The sequence below is a fragment of the Phasianus colchicus genome, chromosome 1 (assembly GCF_987193195.1).
Source record: "Phasianus colchicus chromosome 1, bPhaCol1.hap1.1, whole genome shotgun sequence".
Taxonomy (NCBI): domain Eukaryota; kingdom Metazoa; phylum Chordata; class Aves; order Galliformes; family Phasianidae; genus Phasianus; species Phasianus colchicus.
The window spans coordinates 104603027-104621539 of record NC_143436.1 but is presented as its reverse complement, the minus strand read 5'-3'; the positions used below and the strand labels follow the sequence as shown (position 1 = coordinate 104621539).

At 43.2% G+C, this 18513-nt stretch overlaps 1 protein-coding gene across 2 annotated transcripts in view; it reads left to right on the top strand.

Annotated features, from left to right (window-relative positions):
• The first annotated feature begins 12400 nt into the window (after positions 1-12400).
• The window catches only part of APP (amyloid beta precursor protein), a 202401-nt gene continuing 196288 nt past the window's right edge, over positions 12401-18513 (top strand). For both annotated transcript variants that reach the window (XM_090121406.1, XM_031612471.2), the window contains exon 1: positions 12401-12621. In XM_090121406.1, coding sequence (XP_089977532.1) covers positions 12565-12621 — 57 coding nt within the window. In that variant the 5' untranslated portion in view covers positions 12401-12564. The remainder of the gene's footprint in view (positions 12622-18513) is intronic.

Sequence of the window (18513 nt, the reverse complement as noted above, 5' to 3'; positions counted from 1 at the left end):
CATAGGCAGGCCAGCCTATGTTGGATTGAGGGATGAATGCTAAAACTTGACAAAATAATCCATGAAAAGTCAGAACGACTAAAATCTGCAGCAGTTTTCATATATTGTATGTGAACTTTATTTTTCATCTTCTCAATGGGATTGTCTGGTCTAAATCTAACAGATTTCATCTGGGTTCTTTCAACTTGAACTATGTCAACTTTATACTATCAAAGGGCAAAATTATTACAAGTGCAGCATTAGCTGTGAGGCTTTCTGTACTTTTGACAATTGTTGGCACAAACCTAAAAGCGGAATTGGTAAAGGTCTTGGAATGAATCCAGAGGAGGGCCACTAAGATGATCAGAGGGCTGGAGCACCTCTCCTGTGAAGAAAGGTTGAAGGAACTGGGCTTGTTTAGCTTGGAGAAGAGAAGGCTCCAGGGAGACCTCATTGTGGCCTTCCAGTACTTGAAGGGAGTGTATAAACAGGAGGGGGAATGTATGCTTACGAGGGTGGATAGTGATAGGACAATGAGGAATGGTTTTAAACTGAGACAGGGGAGGTTTACGTTAGATATTAGGAGGAAGTTTTTCACTCAGAGGATGGTGACACATTGGAACAGGTTGCCCAAGGAGTCTGTGGATGCCCCATCCCTGGAGGCATTCAAGGCCAGGCTGGATGTGGCTCTGGGCAGCCTGGTGTAGTGGTTGGAGACCCTGCACATAGCAGGGGGATTGAAACCAGATGATCTTTGTGGTCCATTTCAATCCAGGCCATTCTGTGATTCTATAAAGCATTATTGGTTCTTCAGTATCTGGAGGGAAATACAAACAAACAAACGAACCAACAAATAAACCCACCACCATGGCAAAGTTAATTACATTCTCTAGACCTTGATTCTGTAGTGAACTTCACTATTCAAAACTGAGCCTTCAGGAATTGAAGAGCATTGAGCCAACAAAGTATTTGTGTAACTGTTTAACTTCCAGCACGCCAGAGGCCTCTCTGAAGTCAGGAGGACTACTTGTATGTTAAATATTGGCCACAGTAAATGTATTGTTGGCTGAAAGCCAACGGACATCTGTCACACATGGCTATGCAGTAGCAACTGCATTTAGCAGCAAAAAAAAAAAAAAGGTCCACTTTGGGAAAAGGTGAAGTAGAAATCAACCTGAATGAAGCCTACCTTGGCTGATAAAATAATTTCTTTTAGGGGGGGTTATTTCTTACAGCTTATAACTTATAGACAGTTCCATTAGAGTTCTTATCTGCCTACTGAAAGTGTGAAATGCCATTCATATAGGGTCAGTGGTGTCTAATGACCTCAGAAATTCCATAGCTGAGTCACCTGGGGCAACTGAGCTGTTCTCCATCATAAAGTGTTCAAATTTGACTAGATGTTTCTTGTGTTTTAGATTTCTAGTGGAGTAATTCTCATTTAACTTTAGTTTTTAAAATTAAAAGCCTGATTTTTTTTTATTTTTTTTTTTCCATTTCCACTTCTACTAACAGCCCCTCTTCATTTAAATAAATATACAGATGGAAAGCTATTTTCAGAAGAGCTCAACATTGGCTTACATTCTGTGGAATTCAGCAGTAAAACTCCTACTGACTTTTACTTGGGAGTGGAACTATGTCAACACTGAATGGTTTTGAAAAGCACAGCTTAAGTGTCATTTTGACTAAATGCTGCCCAGGTATAATGTGAATATATTAAGTCAAAACATGTATTTAAATATGTCACAATATTTTCTGTCCACATTTTCTCCTTAACATGGGTGCCTTGCCTGCACAGGCAGAGACATACCACAGAATAAGTCAAATACTTCCTACGGATACTGCTGCTTAATTCAAGCTGCTGTTACAACATGTTATGTAGCATACAAAGTTTAGCCGAAATGTGTTTGAAATATACCAGCCATTTGTATCCTCGCTGCTACACATAATTACTTTCCTTTTGTGTTTTTTCTTCTTTAACACAGATGTCTGAAGGAGTTTAGGTAATTTGTATTTGATCTTGAACACTATACCACTAACGCCTGAATAGTGATAGTAGATGATGCTGCTCCAAAGGAACAGAAAACCCATCCTTAATATGGTGATTCCCATGTATATGTATGTATTTACACACACATGTGTATGTGTATGTATATATGAAAATATGTATGGTGGTAATTTCAGCACATTGATTTTTAATGCATCTTTCCAGCTAGATTCTGAAGAATGAGGCTGTGGTTCCATAACAATTTAAGCCTACATAGATTGGGATGACTGCAAAACCAAATCTTATCCCTGAAAAAGATATACATTTCCACCAAATCAGCTTCTGAGTGGACTCATTATGTAAGTACTGGTGCTGAAGTATGACAGAAGATGGAAAGGCCTGAATAAAGGCAGGTTCTTGGGTCACTCGCACAAAGGTTGGTTTAAAGGGCTGTGGAACTGCACCGGAAAATCTTCAGTATTCCTTAACATGAACTGGAGACCTGAAGATCGTTCCCTGAAAAAATCTGTCCAATATCTGCTAGTTCATAGAAATGTAATTGTTTCATGATGATGAGAGAGACTTGGATCAGTCTGTAAGCACGTAATAAGAACAACACGTTCTTTTTTTCTTAGACATTTTTCTTACCATTAAGTGATCAGTGATGGTTCAGTCAGTTTTGAATGTCACCAATGTTGTTACAATAGTAACATGTTGTTTCCATCAACCCATGTGGTTAATGGGAACCAGGGCTGTTTTTCTCATCTAGATGTATAATTATGCCTACAACTGCCTCAAGAGACAAACAATTAAAAAATACACAATAGAGTGTGTATTGCATACAGATTTATATAAGTATGTATTATCTATTTAATATAATTAAGTATGTAACAAATTTCTCAGTATAGATACAATATTTAAGTGGAAGGAGGAAAAGGAAGGAACACATGCTTTCACAATGTGACAGTAAGAAGCTTACTACATTTGCTACAAAAGCATAAGAAACCAAATGAAACAACTTAAGAATTGTAGCCAGTAATGTTGGATTTATCTGCTTAATTTTCTCCTTTTTTTCCCCTCAGATTTTGGAGATTGACCATTAGAATTTATGCCTGTTTATTACTTTCATATTTAGGTTTGTAGCCATGCTATGGTATATATAGCATATGGTTATTATGATAGAAATATTTTCTGTTATGTTTTTAGATGTTGCTATTTTCAGTATAACTTTTCATTAATTCTCTGCCATAAGAATTTCTCTTTCTGTCTCGTAAAACAGAACATCTGTTGCACGCGTTCCTGAAAGTATTCCATATTCAAAGCAAATGACATATATATTCGCTACTTCACCTATGCTGTACAATCATTGCCACCTTTTAAAAAATGTGGCTAGGGGTTCTTAAATAGGGCTATTTAATATGAGAAACAGTTAAGGCTCCATTTGGGGCAATGAATGTGCAAGTCAAGTCAGGTGACATACTCAAAATAACCTCAGAGATTTCAGAATAATTTCTCACATTTTCAAAAGTCACTTTAAATGAAATTAAGTCAACTTCAGGCAAATCACTGTTGAAAACAGGACTAGGCAAGCTTTAACTAGATATTAGCTTTTACAGTTTGTTGTGACTCACTCTATGATTATGCAGTGCAGTAGTTCACAATCAGCTGAATTGAAAAGTTAGTTCCCAGGGCAGTCTTTCTTTTGTGTACAAAGATAAGCTTCCATATGCAGGTGTCAGAATCTGTTCTCTATCACACTGTATTGATGTTTGGAGGGGAAAAAAAAAAAAGATGTCTGACATGACACTGATCATCTTTAACGCTGCATATTTCCATGCTATTATAAAAGCAGCCCTATCACTCTCAACACTTTGCTAGTAGCTCATTATAAAAATGCAAAGAATAATGTCAGCATCTCTGTTTCCATGAATATTTTGACATTCACACCTCCACTGATGGTTGCCTGAATAAACAAGCCACATGAGCTTCACAGGTGCCTGAGATTCAACCCTAGCCCTAGGGCTCCTGCTCTATTGAGTGCTGAGGTGGAAGGTACAGCAGGTACAAGCCTTGTGCAGTAGGTGTGATCATGTTGTGACACAGGGTCTGTGTGTTAGCAACTGACGAGAGGAGCCTTGCATTATCTTATCAGCATGCATAGTCTGGTTTTAAAGCTTTTTCAGTGGAACCAACATTGTTCCAGTGAGTGCCTTCCACAAATCCAACTGCACAGGAAAAAAATTCACCTACTCCCCTACTCTCAACATGTTTTGGAGTCTCTGCTCTAATTCAAGGAGTAAGGCAGACATACATCAAATCAATTTGAAGAAATAATTTAAAATTATGTTGCTGATAGAAATGGTGAGGTGATTACAAAGCACAGAGGATCTAAGGATGGCATTATTTTTGTATACAGAACAGTCTACAGCTCTTCATTGCAATTCCACCCTCCCCCCCCCCCCCCCCCATCTCCTTCAATACAAACCATCCATTAGAAAACTACTCCAGTCATTGATTTATGTGCTTGTGATCAAACTTTCCTGCTTCTAGTACTGTGAGCATTTTATAAAGGATACCTGCAATTCCTAGATGGACTCAATGTGTCTGCTCCCATGCTGCTGTACAGCTGCTTTATTATGCTTCTGGCTTCTCAACAGTGATTTCAGTTTTAGGATGAGACAATAGAAATGAATCTCTTAGAGGAGCTCACTAATATTTTGATTATGACCTAATCTGCTTAACTGCACTGTGCCTTATGCTTTGTGGAAATGCTCGTATCAATATTAGTAGATACAGCTAATTTTCAAGGCAAGGTTAGATGATAATGACCCTTGCCTCAGAACAGTATCAACTGCCCCACCAAGCTGCCTGATTTGTACTGTCTCATGTGTACTTATTAGCCTAGACATATGATTTGGGGCACCATGTAGAAGATGAGATGTGCCATGTTCTGTAGCTGCATGCAGTTTTGATAAGGACACCAAGCACATGTAAATTACAGCTGAGTGGAGGGTTCATAACAGGACCCAGCAAAGGGTATTTTCAGGTTTCTTCCACTTCCACCTTCTCATACCTTACTCTGCAAAATAAATTCACACATATACTATAGATTCATTACCAATCTCTGTAACACATAGAGATACAGGAAGCTGTACAATCAATGAATGTACAGATGTTATTGTTATGAAGTATACCAGAAAGCTTAGCTACATCATTATTACACCAAAGCAGAAAAGACAGGATGCTTACTCACATCTTGGGCTCCCTTACAAAGCTCCAGCAGAGCAGATCTCCAGAAGAGAACTTTCCCCCTGGTAGTCAGCTCTTAAATGGGTCTAAGAGAGGTGGAGCCAGGCTCCACCCCTTCCAGCACCACAGGTGAATTGCCTTCACCTGTGCTCCATGGCTGACTCATTGCTCACCTCAGGTGATCAATCAGAGCTTTAGGCTATGATTCAGCAGTTCCCATACAGAAACGAACAAGAAGCAGCACTTTAAAATTAAAATGTTGCCTCTATTTTCTACTATGTGCTTGAACAGTAGATCTTGAGGAAAGAGCTACCATACTTTGGAAACAAGAATGAAGGGGGATTTTTTTTTTTTTTTTTCCAGTTTGTTTCCACTTTTATAACAATCTCCCACATCTAGGCATTGCACAGGCTATTCTTTCACAAACTCCTAATATGAATTTACAAATGGAGAGCTAGGAGAGTTACAGATGCGCTCTTTTCCCCCAGCCTCCTATTGCCCAGAAGTGGCAGAACAAATGCTGCTATGGCACGGTACTGGGAATGTAAACATATTGATGGTGTAGTGGAAAATGGTGGCAGTTGCAAGAGTGAAAGCGCCAGGTACTTTTCTGGAGCTAAAGCAAGTCGCAGTCATTTACAGCTTCATTGTTTGACCCTCAGCAGAATTCACGGCCATTCAAGTAACGCTTTCTGTCTTACAGACGGCTCTGCAGGGAGTGAAGAGACAGCAACTATGCATTCAGCTGCTGCTGAATTCCCTATACTTGCGGATCGGCTGCTTTTTGTCTATATTTGAAGTGCAGGCTTACAGCTTGAGAGCCTTCCTTGTAGCTTGCTGAACATTGATAGAGTTGTGTTCTAACCAAATCTGTTATTATGTAAAGGCCTCAGACTTCACTTCCTCTAAATAGTCTCTGTTTACTGCTTCAGATTTTCACAGCCTTTGGAAGAGCTGCTCTATTTTTTCTCCAGGGACAGCTGAGGAAAGGCTAAGTTATGTGGTGAAGGCTTCCTATACAAGCAAGTTTAGGAATGAGGATGCTTTTGTTAAGGTTTTTTTTCTTTGACAAAGTTGTTCTGTGGGGCCTGCTACTGTTCTTAAATTTACAGTTTTTGTTTTACCTATTACATACTAGCTGAGGCTGTCAAAATCAAGCTGAGCATTGTATTTCGATCCACAGGTGGTATGATGGTCTCCGAACATCTCAACCTGTTGTGTTAGCAGGCTGATGGTGGATCTAAGATACTGTGCTGAAAGAACCAAAATAACAATGTATTTTTTCATTCTGTACAAAAGTGCCTGGTTAACTAAATTTAGAATCTTAAGATATATTTTGCATATGTATCCACATACATATATCTGCTAAATTCCCTGTTTCCATTTTTTATTTCAATTTCAAGATAATTTTGAAAGAAATTTTTGTACAAACATCTTCTTGTGCCCAGCCAGAGACCACTTCTTAACTTGAGCTCCATTTGGGCATACGTGGAAGACTTGTACGGCCTGGAAAAAGCCATTACAAAAACTCTAAGCTCTTTGTTTAATAACTTCACTACATTCAAGTACAGTTGATTGATTTACCAGCAGCACCCTTCTCTCTTGTAAAATGTCTGTAAAAGGAATAAGATGTATACTTATTCCTTTATGATATGTTTAGTCACACAGTATGAAGGAGAGGAAATAACTGGAGCCCAACAGCTGAGGGGAGTGTTGGGAATTCCTGGTCTTTGGAGAGGGTCAGGCAGATGGCAATAAGACAACTCTGGGCAAAGCTGCAGAAGGGCCAGTCTTGTAGAGGAGAATCTGACATGGACAAAGCTCTAGAAACCTTTGTCTATGGAGAGAGGGCCAAAGCATGATGGAAAAACAGGAAGGGATAAAAAAAAAGAAGTAAATCTCTGAGAGACAGAAAATTACTTAATGACTTCTGCATACTGCTAAGTGCAGTCAAAGATTGAGAGAAATTAAATACACCCTGTTAACTGACTATATTTTAATTAAATAATGATTTGGGACATTAGCACCATGAACTGCAATGTTGAGTCTGAGTGGACAAAATCGTAGTAGAATAAGCTGCTGAAAAGAGACTGAGAGGACAGTAAGTATTTCATTTAGCAGTCTTCCCACTCGTACAAAAAATTACATCCGAACTCTCGGTTGCAGGGGTGCAAATCACTAAATGTCATTTGCATAGTTGCTGTGCAGTTAGATGCTCTCAAGGGTTTGCTTTAGTCATTCAGAAATGCTTATTGTTCTCTGAACAATGAGAAACATGACTTGCCTGAAAAGAAATTTGCTTCTTGTACTGTAGGGTGAATTTTTTATTTATTGGGAGAGACCTGTTTGTACTGAGTTTTTTGCATGTAGGATAGTGAAGAAAAACCACACCAGAAAGCCTGCACTTGCAATAATATCCTGGTAAATTGCCCACACAAAGGCATGGGACCAAAAATAGGCTCTAGGAAGGCTCAGTGTAAGCACTGGGGGAAAAAAAAAAAAAAGAAAAAAAAAAAGAAAAAAAAAAGAAAGAAATTAAAGTTAAATCCAGATTCTTCTAGGAACATTTGCATCATATAACAGTTGAGTAAACAAAATAAAGGAGACTGAACTAATTGAAGAAGCAGCCATTCTGAACACCACCTCCCTGTTGACACCACCAGCAAGCAACAACAAAGGGAGAAGCCATAATAATACTGTGTTTGTTTGGCACGGAGTGGTGTCCATATATGTTCACATCCTAATCACTAGAGCAATCGTTGTTGTTCACAGCTCCGTTTCATTTCCTTGGCTGAGCACTCCTGGGATTTTGGACTGTGATCTCATTATTTGCTTGGCTCTGCCATTCGTTGTATTATGTACCTGCTCCGGCAGATATCATCAACTCCTAATACTTCTGTGCTACACAGAACAAATCATTTGCATTTGAGTAGGTCGCTATGGCTACTGGCTACCTGTGTACTGCATCTGTACAAGCCAAAAACTAAAGGTGCTCTGCAGAATTCAGACAAGGATCAACTGTTCAGTCTTTGAGATCCTATCCGCACCTATTGTTATTGCCAACAGCACATACTTGTGTAGGCTTGATTAGGCACAATCTCTCTCTTCCCATTTTGGATTAATATTTAGAGACTCTTTCTCAGGGCTGCCAGCTGACTCAAAAGGAAAGACTGTCTCTAGAGGACACTTGTGTGACAGTAAGCAGATTAATTATACCTGCAGTGGTTCAAGGTGAATCATGAAGCCTAAAGGTTTGCCATTAAAATTAATTCCATGCTATTAGAAAATACAAATTCCTGCTGGAGTTGTCTGGAACAAATTGCTAATTTATGTGTAGAAGTTCCCAGAGTACAGAAGAGCTCCTTAGCCGGGACCAATAGGGAAGGTGCCTATTCAGTAAGATTCAACTCCTCAGCTTCCAAAGGTTGGCTCAGAAATACTAACCTTAATGCTTTGTTCTGTTCCCTGCATGAATCACAAAGGCAGGGAAACAGTGTTATCCACGGTAAAGAAAATGTGGAGTCTGAAGTGAAGTGACTCCAGAATGAGACAGTGAGTCAGCATTAAAGGCTGGACCAGAACTCAAGTCTGCCAACATGCAGCAGTGAGAACAAAAGAAATCATCCTATTGAAAGCACTGGCTGTAGTGTTATCCTGAAAGAATCTGACTGAGGAATCATCCTTAATATGAATAAAATACAGCAGAGGCTGTTAACAAGAGTTTTGCTGGTGTGCATGATAAGAAGTCTCCATGATGAGAAATTCAGTGAACATTAGGAAATGGCATGTATTCTATAAAACCACTTGCACACGAGGAGACATCTGGCAATGCTGTAAATGCATCCATGCCACAGGCTGTCTGTTTTCTGTTCAGGACTTTTGTAGGAGTCCTCCAATTAGAACCATGGGAGCATTAAGGGGAATTGTGTTGCTTAAAATCATTTGAATGTTCAAAGTCTATACTGCTTTTTCCTTCCCCAGTAAACACCTTATCTTTTTAGCTATTATGTAGGGAGGGGAGTTGGAGAATTTTGAAATTTCTCTGTGTCCCCTCTCCCATATGAATGGACTATGTTTGGTGAGAAAGTATATGTCTGATCTAAAAGCATGCTGCTTTGGTAATGCCAGCAAGGTATTGGTGCAATGAAAAAACCATTTACTTATTTATCACTGTATTTCATGAGGTATGAACCCGACTACGGTGTTTTATTGTCTTTTTGGGAATAATGTCAGCATTCGTAGGTAAGATCAACTTACTTCGTGGATGTGTTCATAACAAATTGTCTACATTAACAATGTTTCTATATACATCATATATTAAAGGTAAAAGTCTATGTAATAATAGTTGGCATCATTTGCACAGAAAGAGATAGAGGCAGAGCACAAAAGTGGTAAAAAAATGAAGATCGATGTGTATGCTTGGTCATTGTTTTGAATGCTATCACATTCAGATTGAATAACAGAAATCACATCTGGATATGGTTTGCAACTGTTTGCTCAAATTATCTTACTGGATACTTATGTACCCTCTATCATTCCGTTATCTATCCTGTACTGCCTTCTTCTTTGGGAATATACATTCATTACTCATCCTGCTGTCTAGTGGTAGTGGTTTTCATAGCACTCCAGCTATTTCCAAGGCCTGGTAATTTCAATCCCAAGAATTTCTATCCAAATAAGACAGGTTAGAGAAAGCAAGGCAGAAAGTATACCAGACTTTCTGTACAAATACTGAAAGAGGAAAGAGAATGGAAAACAGGACACAATCTCTTTGATTTCTATCACCAGGTCATCTCCTGATTTTGTAGACCTTACAAATGACTTTCAAAGGGGCCTTTAGTTACGGCCTTGGCAAATCTTGTCACTGGTTTGTATTAATGGGCTGGACCTACATCTTAGACGTTCCTTAATGAGGGGGGGAACTTTTCCCCACATTTTCACTTGAGCCTTCTCTCCTGTACCCCACCCTAAGGTGTGCAATTCCATGGCTCTGCCCTTCTCCCAGTGAAGGGCAGAAGGGGCCCACCATGAGAGAGGATGTAGGCTTGGCTCATCCAAAGAAACTGCAGTTGAAATACTATTGGGATTCAGAGCTAGAAAGAAATGTTTGCAAAGAGCTACCAAGCCAATAATATATATAATAAAAGAGTGACATGAATCTATTTTGGTCTTCTATCCATGTGAAAGCTGGATTCTTTTTTTTTTTTTTTTTTTCAGAACTTATAAAGAGCTTCCTTCTGATTGCCTCCATTGTTTCTGGGAAGAATTGTTTTTGAATGACCTCCATCAGCTCCAGCAGGATGTTGCTGATTTGCAACCACTGTGCTGCCTTTCTTCTGGCTAGGTTTAGAAGCCAACTGGTTGGGAACATTTGCATAGCAAATCCTTCCCTAACCCCTTAAAGCCATACAATCATTATCCTAACAAGCAGATAACAATATTCAATTATTACAGCTAAACCTGCCATTGTTGTTATTTAACCAATTTTAATTTACAAGTTGTGTTGTGTCATGGGTCTATTTCTTAAAAGCACCTACTAATTACACTGAGATATACTTCACATCTGTACATAGGGGGAGGGAGAGGCCTCAGCTGTTAGTTGCCTGTTAGAGACCGCTCAAATTCACCGAGTGTGACTCAAGCAATTCCCCAAAGCCATTGTACACCATCAGTTCATTCATTTGTATGAGAAATGTCATATTTGCATGAGAATGATCGTCTGAATCTAGAGCTTGCCTATGGGGGTGAAATGCTGTGGTGCTGAGGTGCCTTCCGGAACCTTTCAGCCTGCCTGACCCTGCAATTGTCTGCTCCAGCCCAGTAAACGTCCCTCTGGATCGGATGAAGCTTGGACTGAGTCTCAGTGGATTTCTGCTTTGACTTGAAAAGAACATGGACATAAGACTGCTGGAGTTCAAAATGCATTTGGACAATACTCTCAGGCGTAGGTTTGGAATTTTGGGTGATCCCATGTGGAGCTAGGAGTTGGATTTGATGATCCGTCTGTTTCTCTTCCAACTAAGGGTAGTCTGTGGTTCCAAAAGAAGAGTTCTGAGGACAATGCAGCCCAGGCTTCCGTCACCAAATCACGTGCTTGGGAGACTTCACTTGTCCCTTCTGTGACCAGGCTGAAGTTCCCTGTTGCACAGGAGGTCTGTTAATAGTGGTCTTGTGGGCCTTAGTGGGAGTACAGAGCCTGCCACAAGGTCAGCAGTTCAGACAGAACATGCCAAGTAACATCAAACTGGATTTCATAGAATTATAAAATATTCCAAGTTGGAAGGGACCCAGAAGGATCATTGAGTACAGCTCCTGGCTCCACACAGTGCCACCCAAAGACCATACGCCTGAGAGCACTGTCCAGACACTTGCACTCCTGCAGCATGGTGCCTGTTTCAGGGCCCGACAACCCTCTGGTGAAGAGCTTTCTCCTAACCTCTATCTGCCCCCCCCGACACAGCTCCATGCCGTTCCCTCGGGCCCTGTCGCTGTCACACAGAGCAGAGCTCAGCGCTGCCCCTCCGCTCCTGTGAGGAGCTGCAGCCGCCATCAGGCCTCCCCTCAGCTCCTCTGCTCTGGGCTGGACACACGGAGGGGCCTCAGCCGCTCCTCCTATGTCTTGCCCTTCAGACCTTTCACAATCTTCTTAGTCCTCCTATGGGTGCTCTCTGAAAGTTTACAGTTTGATGGAGAAGACGAGGAAGTAAGTTTGCTTTGGCCTTCTGCTTGCAAGCCACATGAAAAAGCACTGAAGTTTGATTTCTTCCTCGTTCAGCTGCTGTAAGCCTTAGTTCAGTCAGTGCTCCTGTGTGCTTTATTTCTCAGTGACACTTCCACAAATTTTGCATTGATCTTGCAATTAGCACAAAAGCAATGCCGGGGGTCACTGCTACCTTGCCAGCAGGAGGCTGAGGCCTCAGTTGTGCGCTCAAGTGTTTTGGAGACAGATTATATATTGTGCGAGAGGCTGAGCAGACAGACACTCCACCTTCAAGAAGTCTAAGGTCTGCCCAGATCTCTGTAGGGCCGAGCCCGGAGGTGCTATCACCGCACCGCACCGCACCGCACCGCACCGACGCGGAGCCGCGGGCCGGTGCTGCTCCGCCCGTGCGCGGCCGCTAGGGGTCTCCGCGGGGCGGGAGGGCCGGGCCGGGCCGCACCGCACCGCCCGCTCGGGGGCGGGCCGGGCCATCAGCTGACCGGCCCCGCCGCGGCGCTCGGTGGTGCCGCTGCAGCTCAGTCGCTCTCCCCGGCAGCGGCGCGGCCCCGCGGATTTACTGCCGTAGCCCAGCGCGTCCCGCCGGCCGGCCGCCCTTCTCCCTCCTCCCCCTCCCCTCTCGGCCGCCGCGATGCTGCCCCACTTAGCCCTTCTGCTGCTGGCCGCCGGCGCCGCCCGGGCCCTCGAGGTAAGCGGGGCAGGGGGCGGTCGGGCGGGGGCTCGCTCCCGCCGTCCTCCTGCGCCTCCCGAAGGCTTTGTCTGCCCGGAGCCGCCCCTGCGGCGGGGCTCGGCGGAGGTCTCCGGTGCGTGCCCGGCGCCGGAGCTTCCTTCCCCGGCCGCCGGCGAACAATAGGGCCGCTCCCGCCGAGCGAGGGGGCGGCGGGGGCAGAACGGAGGCAGAGAGAGAGGTCGGCGCCTCTCGCGCATCGCTGCCACCCGGCTGCCCGCGCCCAGCGCTGCCTTCGGGCTTTTCGCGGGGACGGTGCGCGTCCCCGGGGGTTCCTCCGCCGATGGTCGGGGAAGGGAAACTTTGTCGTCCGGGCGGGGGGCGCGGGGCCTCGGGGGGCGGCGGGCGGAGCGGCGTGCGGGGGAGGCACCGCGCCCGCCCCGTCGCGCACCACCCTCGCAGGTGCGCGGGGCGGCGGCGAGGAGCCTCCCGGCGGGGCTGGCGCGGCAGCCGGGCGGCGGGGACGCGGGGCGGGGGCGGCGTGCCGTGCCGAGCCGAGCCGTGCGGAGCCGCGGGGCGGGTTTCCCTGCGGCGGGGCGGGCCGGGGCTGCGCGGCGGCGAAGCGCGAGAAGATGGCGCCGCTGCAGTGCAGCAGAGGGGCGCCGTCATGCGAGCGGCGGACGGCCCGGCCGTGGGCGGCATCGCCCTCTTCTCCTCCTGCCCCGTTGCCCAGTGCAGCCAGCGCGGCACCGGCCCGGCGGCATCCTCCGCTGAGGTCCCGGTGGGGCGGGGGCGGGTGGGCTCCTCTCGCCCACCGGGGCACAGAGGGCAGCCGGTGCCACCCGGTGAAGGTGTGCGGGGAGACCTCAGCTCCCAGCCGCTTCTGCCCCACGGAACCCGCGGGGCTGGCACCCGGTTATCAGCGGGGACCCAGAGCCCGGAGCTCGGCTCGCTCCGGGACCCGGTGATTCTCGGGGACCTGCCCGTCCCGGTGCCCGATGCTGCTCTTCCAGGCACGGGCTGGGAAACGCTGAGCAGGGAATACAAGAATGAACGGTTGTGAAGAGGCTCAGGGCTTTATGGCTTCCAGTTATAAAACTCGTTTGGGTGTTAGCTTGATGCAACCGTTTGTTGCCTGAAAGTAATAGAGGGAAATCTCTGCCTCGGGTGCTTAGATGGAGCCAAATAAAGAAAGGGAAAATAGAATTGGATCGGTGTTTCAGATAGCAATGCCCGTTGCTGTGTACATACATATGGAAAAAGGTATAAAGTTGCAGGCACCATATAAGCACTTGCAAGAAGGAAGGCTTGGGTTTTGCATTCATCTGCAGCCCCATCCTTTCTGTGATGCCTGCTGGAGTAGCATCCAGAATTTTCAGAGACGTTCTTTGCCTTGAAGTAGTTGGTTAAATGGGCAGCAATGTTTGTGCAGAAGCTTTCCATCTTGTTCTGGCAATTGGTAACATTATTTGTGGCTTTGCAATTTTCCCCTTTTTTTCTGTTTGGTGGTGGGGTAGTTTCTAACATCTGGTCATCTTGTGATTAATCTTGGTTCTTTGTATCTTGATACACTGAAGGTTGATGATTTGAACAAGTGGCTGCTTTTATAATATTTAAATATTTCATAACAGGAATTGCATGCATACATTTACCACACTTGCATTGTCTTTGTGTGCTAAAGTGTGAAATTTTGATATTTGAATTAGATTTGAGATCTCATCTCCAGACTCAACCGTTTCTCCTGCCATTTTAACGAATGCTTTTTGGAAAGCAGCAGAAGAACCTATCTATGTTTTCAGAGGGAGAGTGGTGTAAGGAAGGGGAAGAGGGAAAGCAAGAACAAAATTAAAAGCTTTGCAATATTACACACAAGAAATTCCATTCTTAAATTACAGGTAGATTAATATTTCTGGGTCTCTGAAGGAAACACACCGTAGTGATGCTACAGCGATGTCGCAGTTCCTTAGCATGCTACTTGCAGCCAAGTGAATCATACTCGGAAGGGGTAGGAAGCCCACTGGGCAATAGTTACCATTCAATCTTATCCTATGTATTGTCTGATTTCAGTAGGTAAACACAACAGACAGTAGCTGTGAATTTGAGTGAACAATCTCAGTTTTGCATATTGAGATTTCTTCTAATTAGCACACAATAGGGGTGTGAAGATCTGTTATGCCTAGTGCTGCTGTAGATCCATGTTTATAAGCAGGACTCTCATACCAGCAAACTGCAGTGGAATTACTAAGACACTGATAGCATACAAGCAGGCCCTCAGGAAGTAAGTTCACAAGAAGCATATTGCCTGGCAGCTTTTTTATAAAGCTGTCTAACACTGTGATTTCTAAGCTTTTATTTTTGTCTCTTTTTAAATGAAGGCTCCAAGTACTCATTTCTTAATTGTTCAGTTTTAAGTAGATCTTTGAAAACGGCTTCCTGTAACATGGGCAGTAAAGGGAGCTTTTCTTTTGCCTCCATTAAAGAATTTGAATTCTTTCTTCTGCTTCTGTTCTTGATTTTTCTCTAGGAATTTTTTTTTTTTTTTTTTTTTTTTGTTAAGAGATCCCCTTTGAACTTCCTCCTTAAAATTCTGCGATGGTGTTATGGATTCTGGTGCATTGGCAATCAAATGGATAAATTAAAAGAGGGAAAAAGGGAGCTTCTCCCTCACTACCCTGCTTGTCTTTTAGGTTAATGAGCAACAATTTCTAGACTTTTGTTCTCTTCAGATGTGTTTTCTGAAGGGAAAAGTCATCAGCTGCCATACTTCTCATAGAGCATGTATGAAGGTGACAAGATGATGAGATTTTTTTTCTCTTCTCTCCCCCTCCACCTCTTCTCCACTCCCTCCACAATAACTCCACCCAGTTATTTATGGGACAAGTGTGGGTGACCTTTCTTAACTGCTTTAATGAAGCAATATTCAGATTTGTAGGGGAAACCAGTGAGAAGTGAGGTCAACTTCACGATGGCTTTTCTCTTGGCTTGTGTTTAAAAACTGTTGGGCACAAATAGTTTGTATGTTTTGCGAAGAAAAGGTACAAAGATTCCTTCTAATTGTCCATCCTTTTAAAATACAAAGCTTGGCACTGTAGCTTCAGAGCATAAATATTTCCTTTAGCTGCTTGATGAAATGGCAGGTGTTCTTCTCAACGGAGTCATTTCTCAGTGGCTCAGTGAAATAATTAACACAAGCTGTTGAGTATGGAGAATTGTTCAAGAAATTAATTGATAGGATCACAGGATCTCTCCAGACAACTCTGGTCCAACCTCCAAAACAGGGCCAGTTCTGGAGGCTCAGGCAGGTTTGGGGGCTTTCTCCAGGCAGGTCTGAAGATAGAGCTCCAAAGACAGAGCCTGGGGAACCCTGGTGAGTCCATGGTATGGTTGGCTCAACTCTGGATTGAGGTGTGCCTCCAGGCTGTTGTGTATTTTTTTTAAGGCATTATCTCTAGGGTTAACTTACATACTTGATCCTCAAAACCCTGAATGAGTGTAATTTTGACGTTGTGCTTTAAAAAAGTGTAATAAGTAGTAGTTGGGGAAAAAAATCTTAAGTTAAAAAGTCTGTTTGTTCATGTAAACATACACACTTGCGTCATGTGTGCATATACACATTAAAATCACCTAATATGTCAATGTAATATACACAAACATGTATTAAAGATCCCTCATACATTAGTATATTTGATGTATGACATTAAAATTGTGTATGTATGTGTACATACATCATATTTTTGTGTTGGCTGTATTTGGACAATAGTCACAGAAGTTGTGTCTAGGCAGTGAAGAGACAATTCTTGGCTGCTACTGATAAGCATATAATAGGGTTTGTGTATGATAATGTGTTCATTGAAGTTGTTAGGTGATCTATCTAGTATGGGTTTAACACGTAAGTCAAGGGCTGTGTGTTATTGGATTTAAATTCAGGGGATTTTGGAAAATCCTGTGGTGTAAGAAGATTAAAAGTAAAGCAAATTGAAAAAGTACCAAATGACTTTCTGTAAGCTTGGTTAACTGTTAGAACATGTTCTTGTGGTGAGAGTTCACAATGGTCGTTGACAGGGTGAGCATTGCCAAGAGCAGTGTTGATAACAGGCGTGAGCCTGGACTAGTTCTGAGATGGGACTGTCAAAAGAAGATGAAGTATTGCTCTGAATTTATTTTTAAAACAGAATGCAGTCAGTCTGAGGAGCCTTTGCTCTCAGAACTTGATCTGGAAACTGCCCTTCTTCCTTGACTTTCCTTCAGAAGTACCCTACAATTGAGGCACGCTTTCTATCCCTTTCAATGATGTAGGGCCAGCTGAGAGTACAAACCAATAATGCCTGGTGCATAACTTTTAGATTTCAGCTCTGAGTAGGTCATGTATGTCACATCGACTCTATTGTGATTTAGTTGCGAAGCTTAAGTATTTGTTTTTATGAGTTAAAAAAAAAAAAGCCTTCAAAAAGCTACTTTGTTTCTTTAATGTTGTGATCTAAAGATGCATCTAAGTTCCGAAAATATCTACCACTTCATGTGACAAATTAGTCCTACAGAAAATAAGCTAAATGGGAATAATGGCCCGCATTCACAGGGACCAGATTGGATAGCAGCCAGTTGGTATGTGTGTGCATAAGTGCTTAGCTCCCAGTGTAACAGCACTGTAAGCACTGTGGTTTCCTCAGCTATGAAGTAGGACTTCTGGCTCGCTGTGTTTGTCCATACAGAAAGTTCAGGAGAACCCAGTCTTCTCTTGAGGACTTCATATTAAAGGGTGAGTGTAGACTGTGCTTGTTTAAGAGGCTTTCCAAGGGAAGCCAGCGTTCTGGTGAACTACTCACCAGCTCACGGACTGTGAGACAGCCAAGCTTTAAACGTAGAAGCATGTGAGCCAGTGCACTCTGTGGTTTGTAATCCACTTGGCCTTTTCAGGCTGGATTTAAACTCTGCTGTATGGTTGGCAGAGGACCTAGTTCAGGAGCTGGCTGCCTCAAGCTGGTTGTTGTGCTTCCACCAGTGGTTTCTGCTTTCTAAAGTCAGCCCGTTCAGCTCTCGCTGACGACACCCTGCTGGTTTCATGACCCTGTGCTGTGTTGAAACAAACAAGCTGTGTGTTTTTTTTTTGGTATGTCTCTTTTTCTGGCAGATGCTTCAGAGACCTGATTTAGAAAATGGCCACAAACAGTTGAACTGGCCCAACCAAAAGAGCAGGCAGATGCTTTGGGAGAAGAGCCTCAGCCTCTGAAACCACATTTTCTGAAGTTGATGGAGCAGTGTTAATTAAGGTGTTGGTCCCTTTGCCTCCCTCCGGTGACCTGTGGCTCAGGACATGAGCAGTCTTTTCACACCTGACTTCTCTTTGGTTCCTGATTGTTAAAAGTTAATGTCAAGTCTTTGTAAAAGGCAAAACGCTCCTAGGAGCTACGTTCAGGGATGGATAGCTCCACTCAGTTCCTACTGACCCATTTTGAGCTAATCCAGATAGGAATTCCGTGTTTACTCTTCTCTGGTTTATCCTTTCCCCAGAGTAGAGCTTATCTATTCAACCACAGCAGATAGCATGTGACAGGAATGGGGCAAAACTGGTTGTACTTGCTCATAAAAGCATTTTAAAATTGCTCCCTTTCAGAGCATGCCATTCTTTAGATCCAGTATGGCAGTCACTATTTTTTATGTAATTTCTTTTAGGAATTCATAGAACACAGTGCACATCTAACAGTAGTTTAACATAAGTGAGCAATATACTATATTTTGTTTTGGAAACTTTGGACTTTGATTTTTTTGGAACTATGAAACAGAAACTTACACATACACAACTCAGGTTTAGGTAGTACAGTTACTTGGTCTTAAAATGTGTCTTTTTTATTGTTCCTACGGTGAAGATGAGAATTGTCTCCTCATCCATCTCTAAGATTTAGAAATAGTATTCAT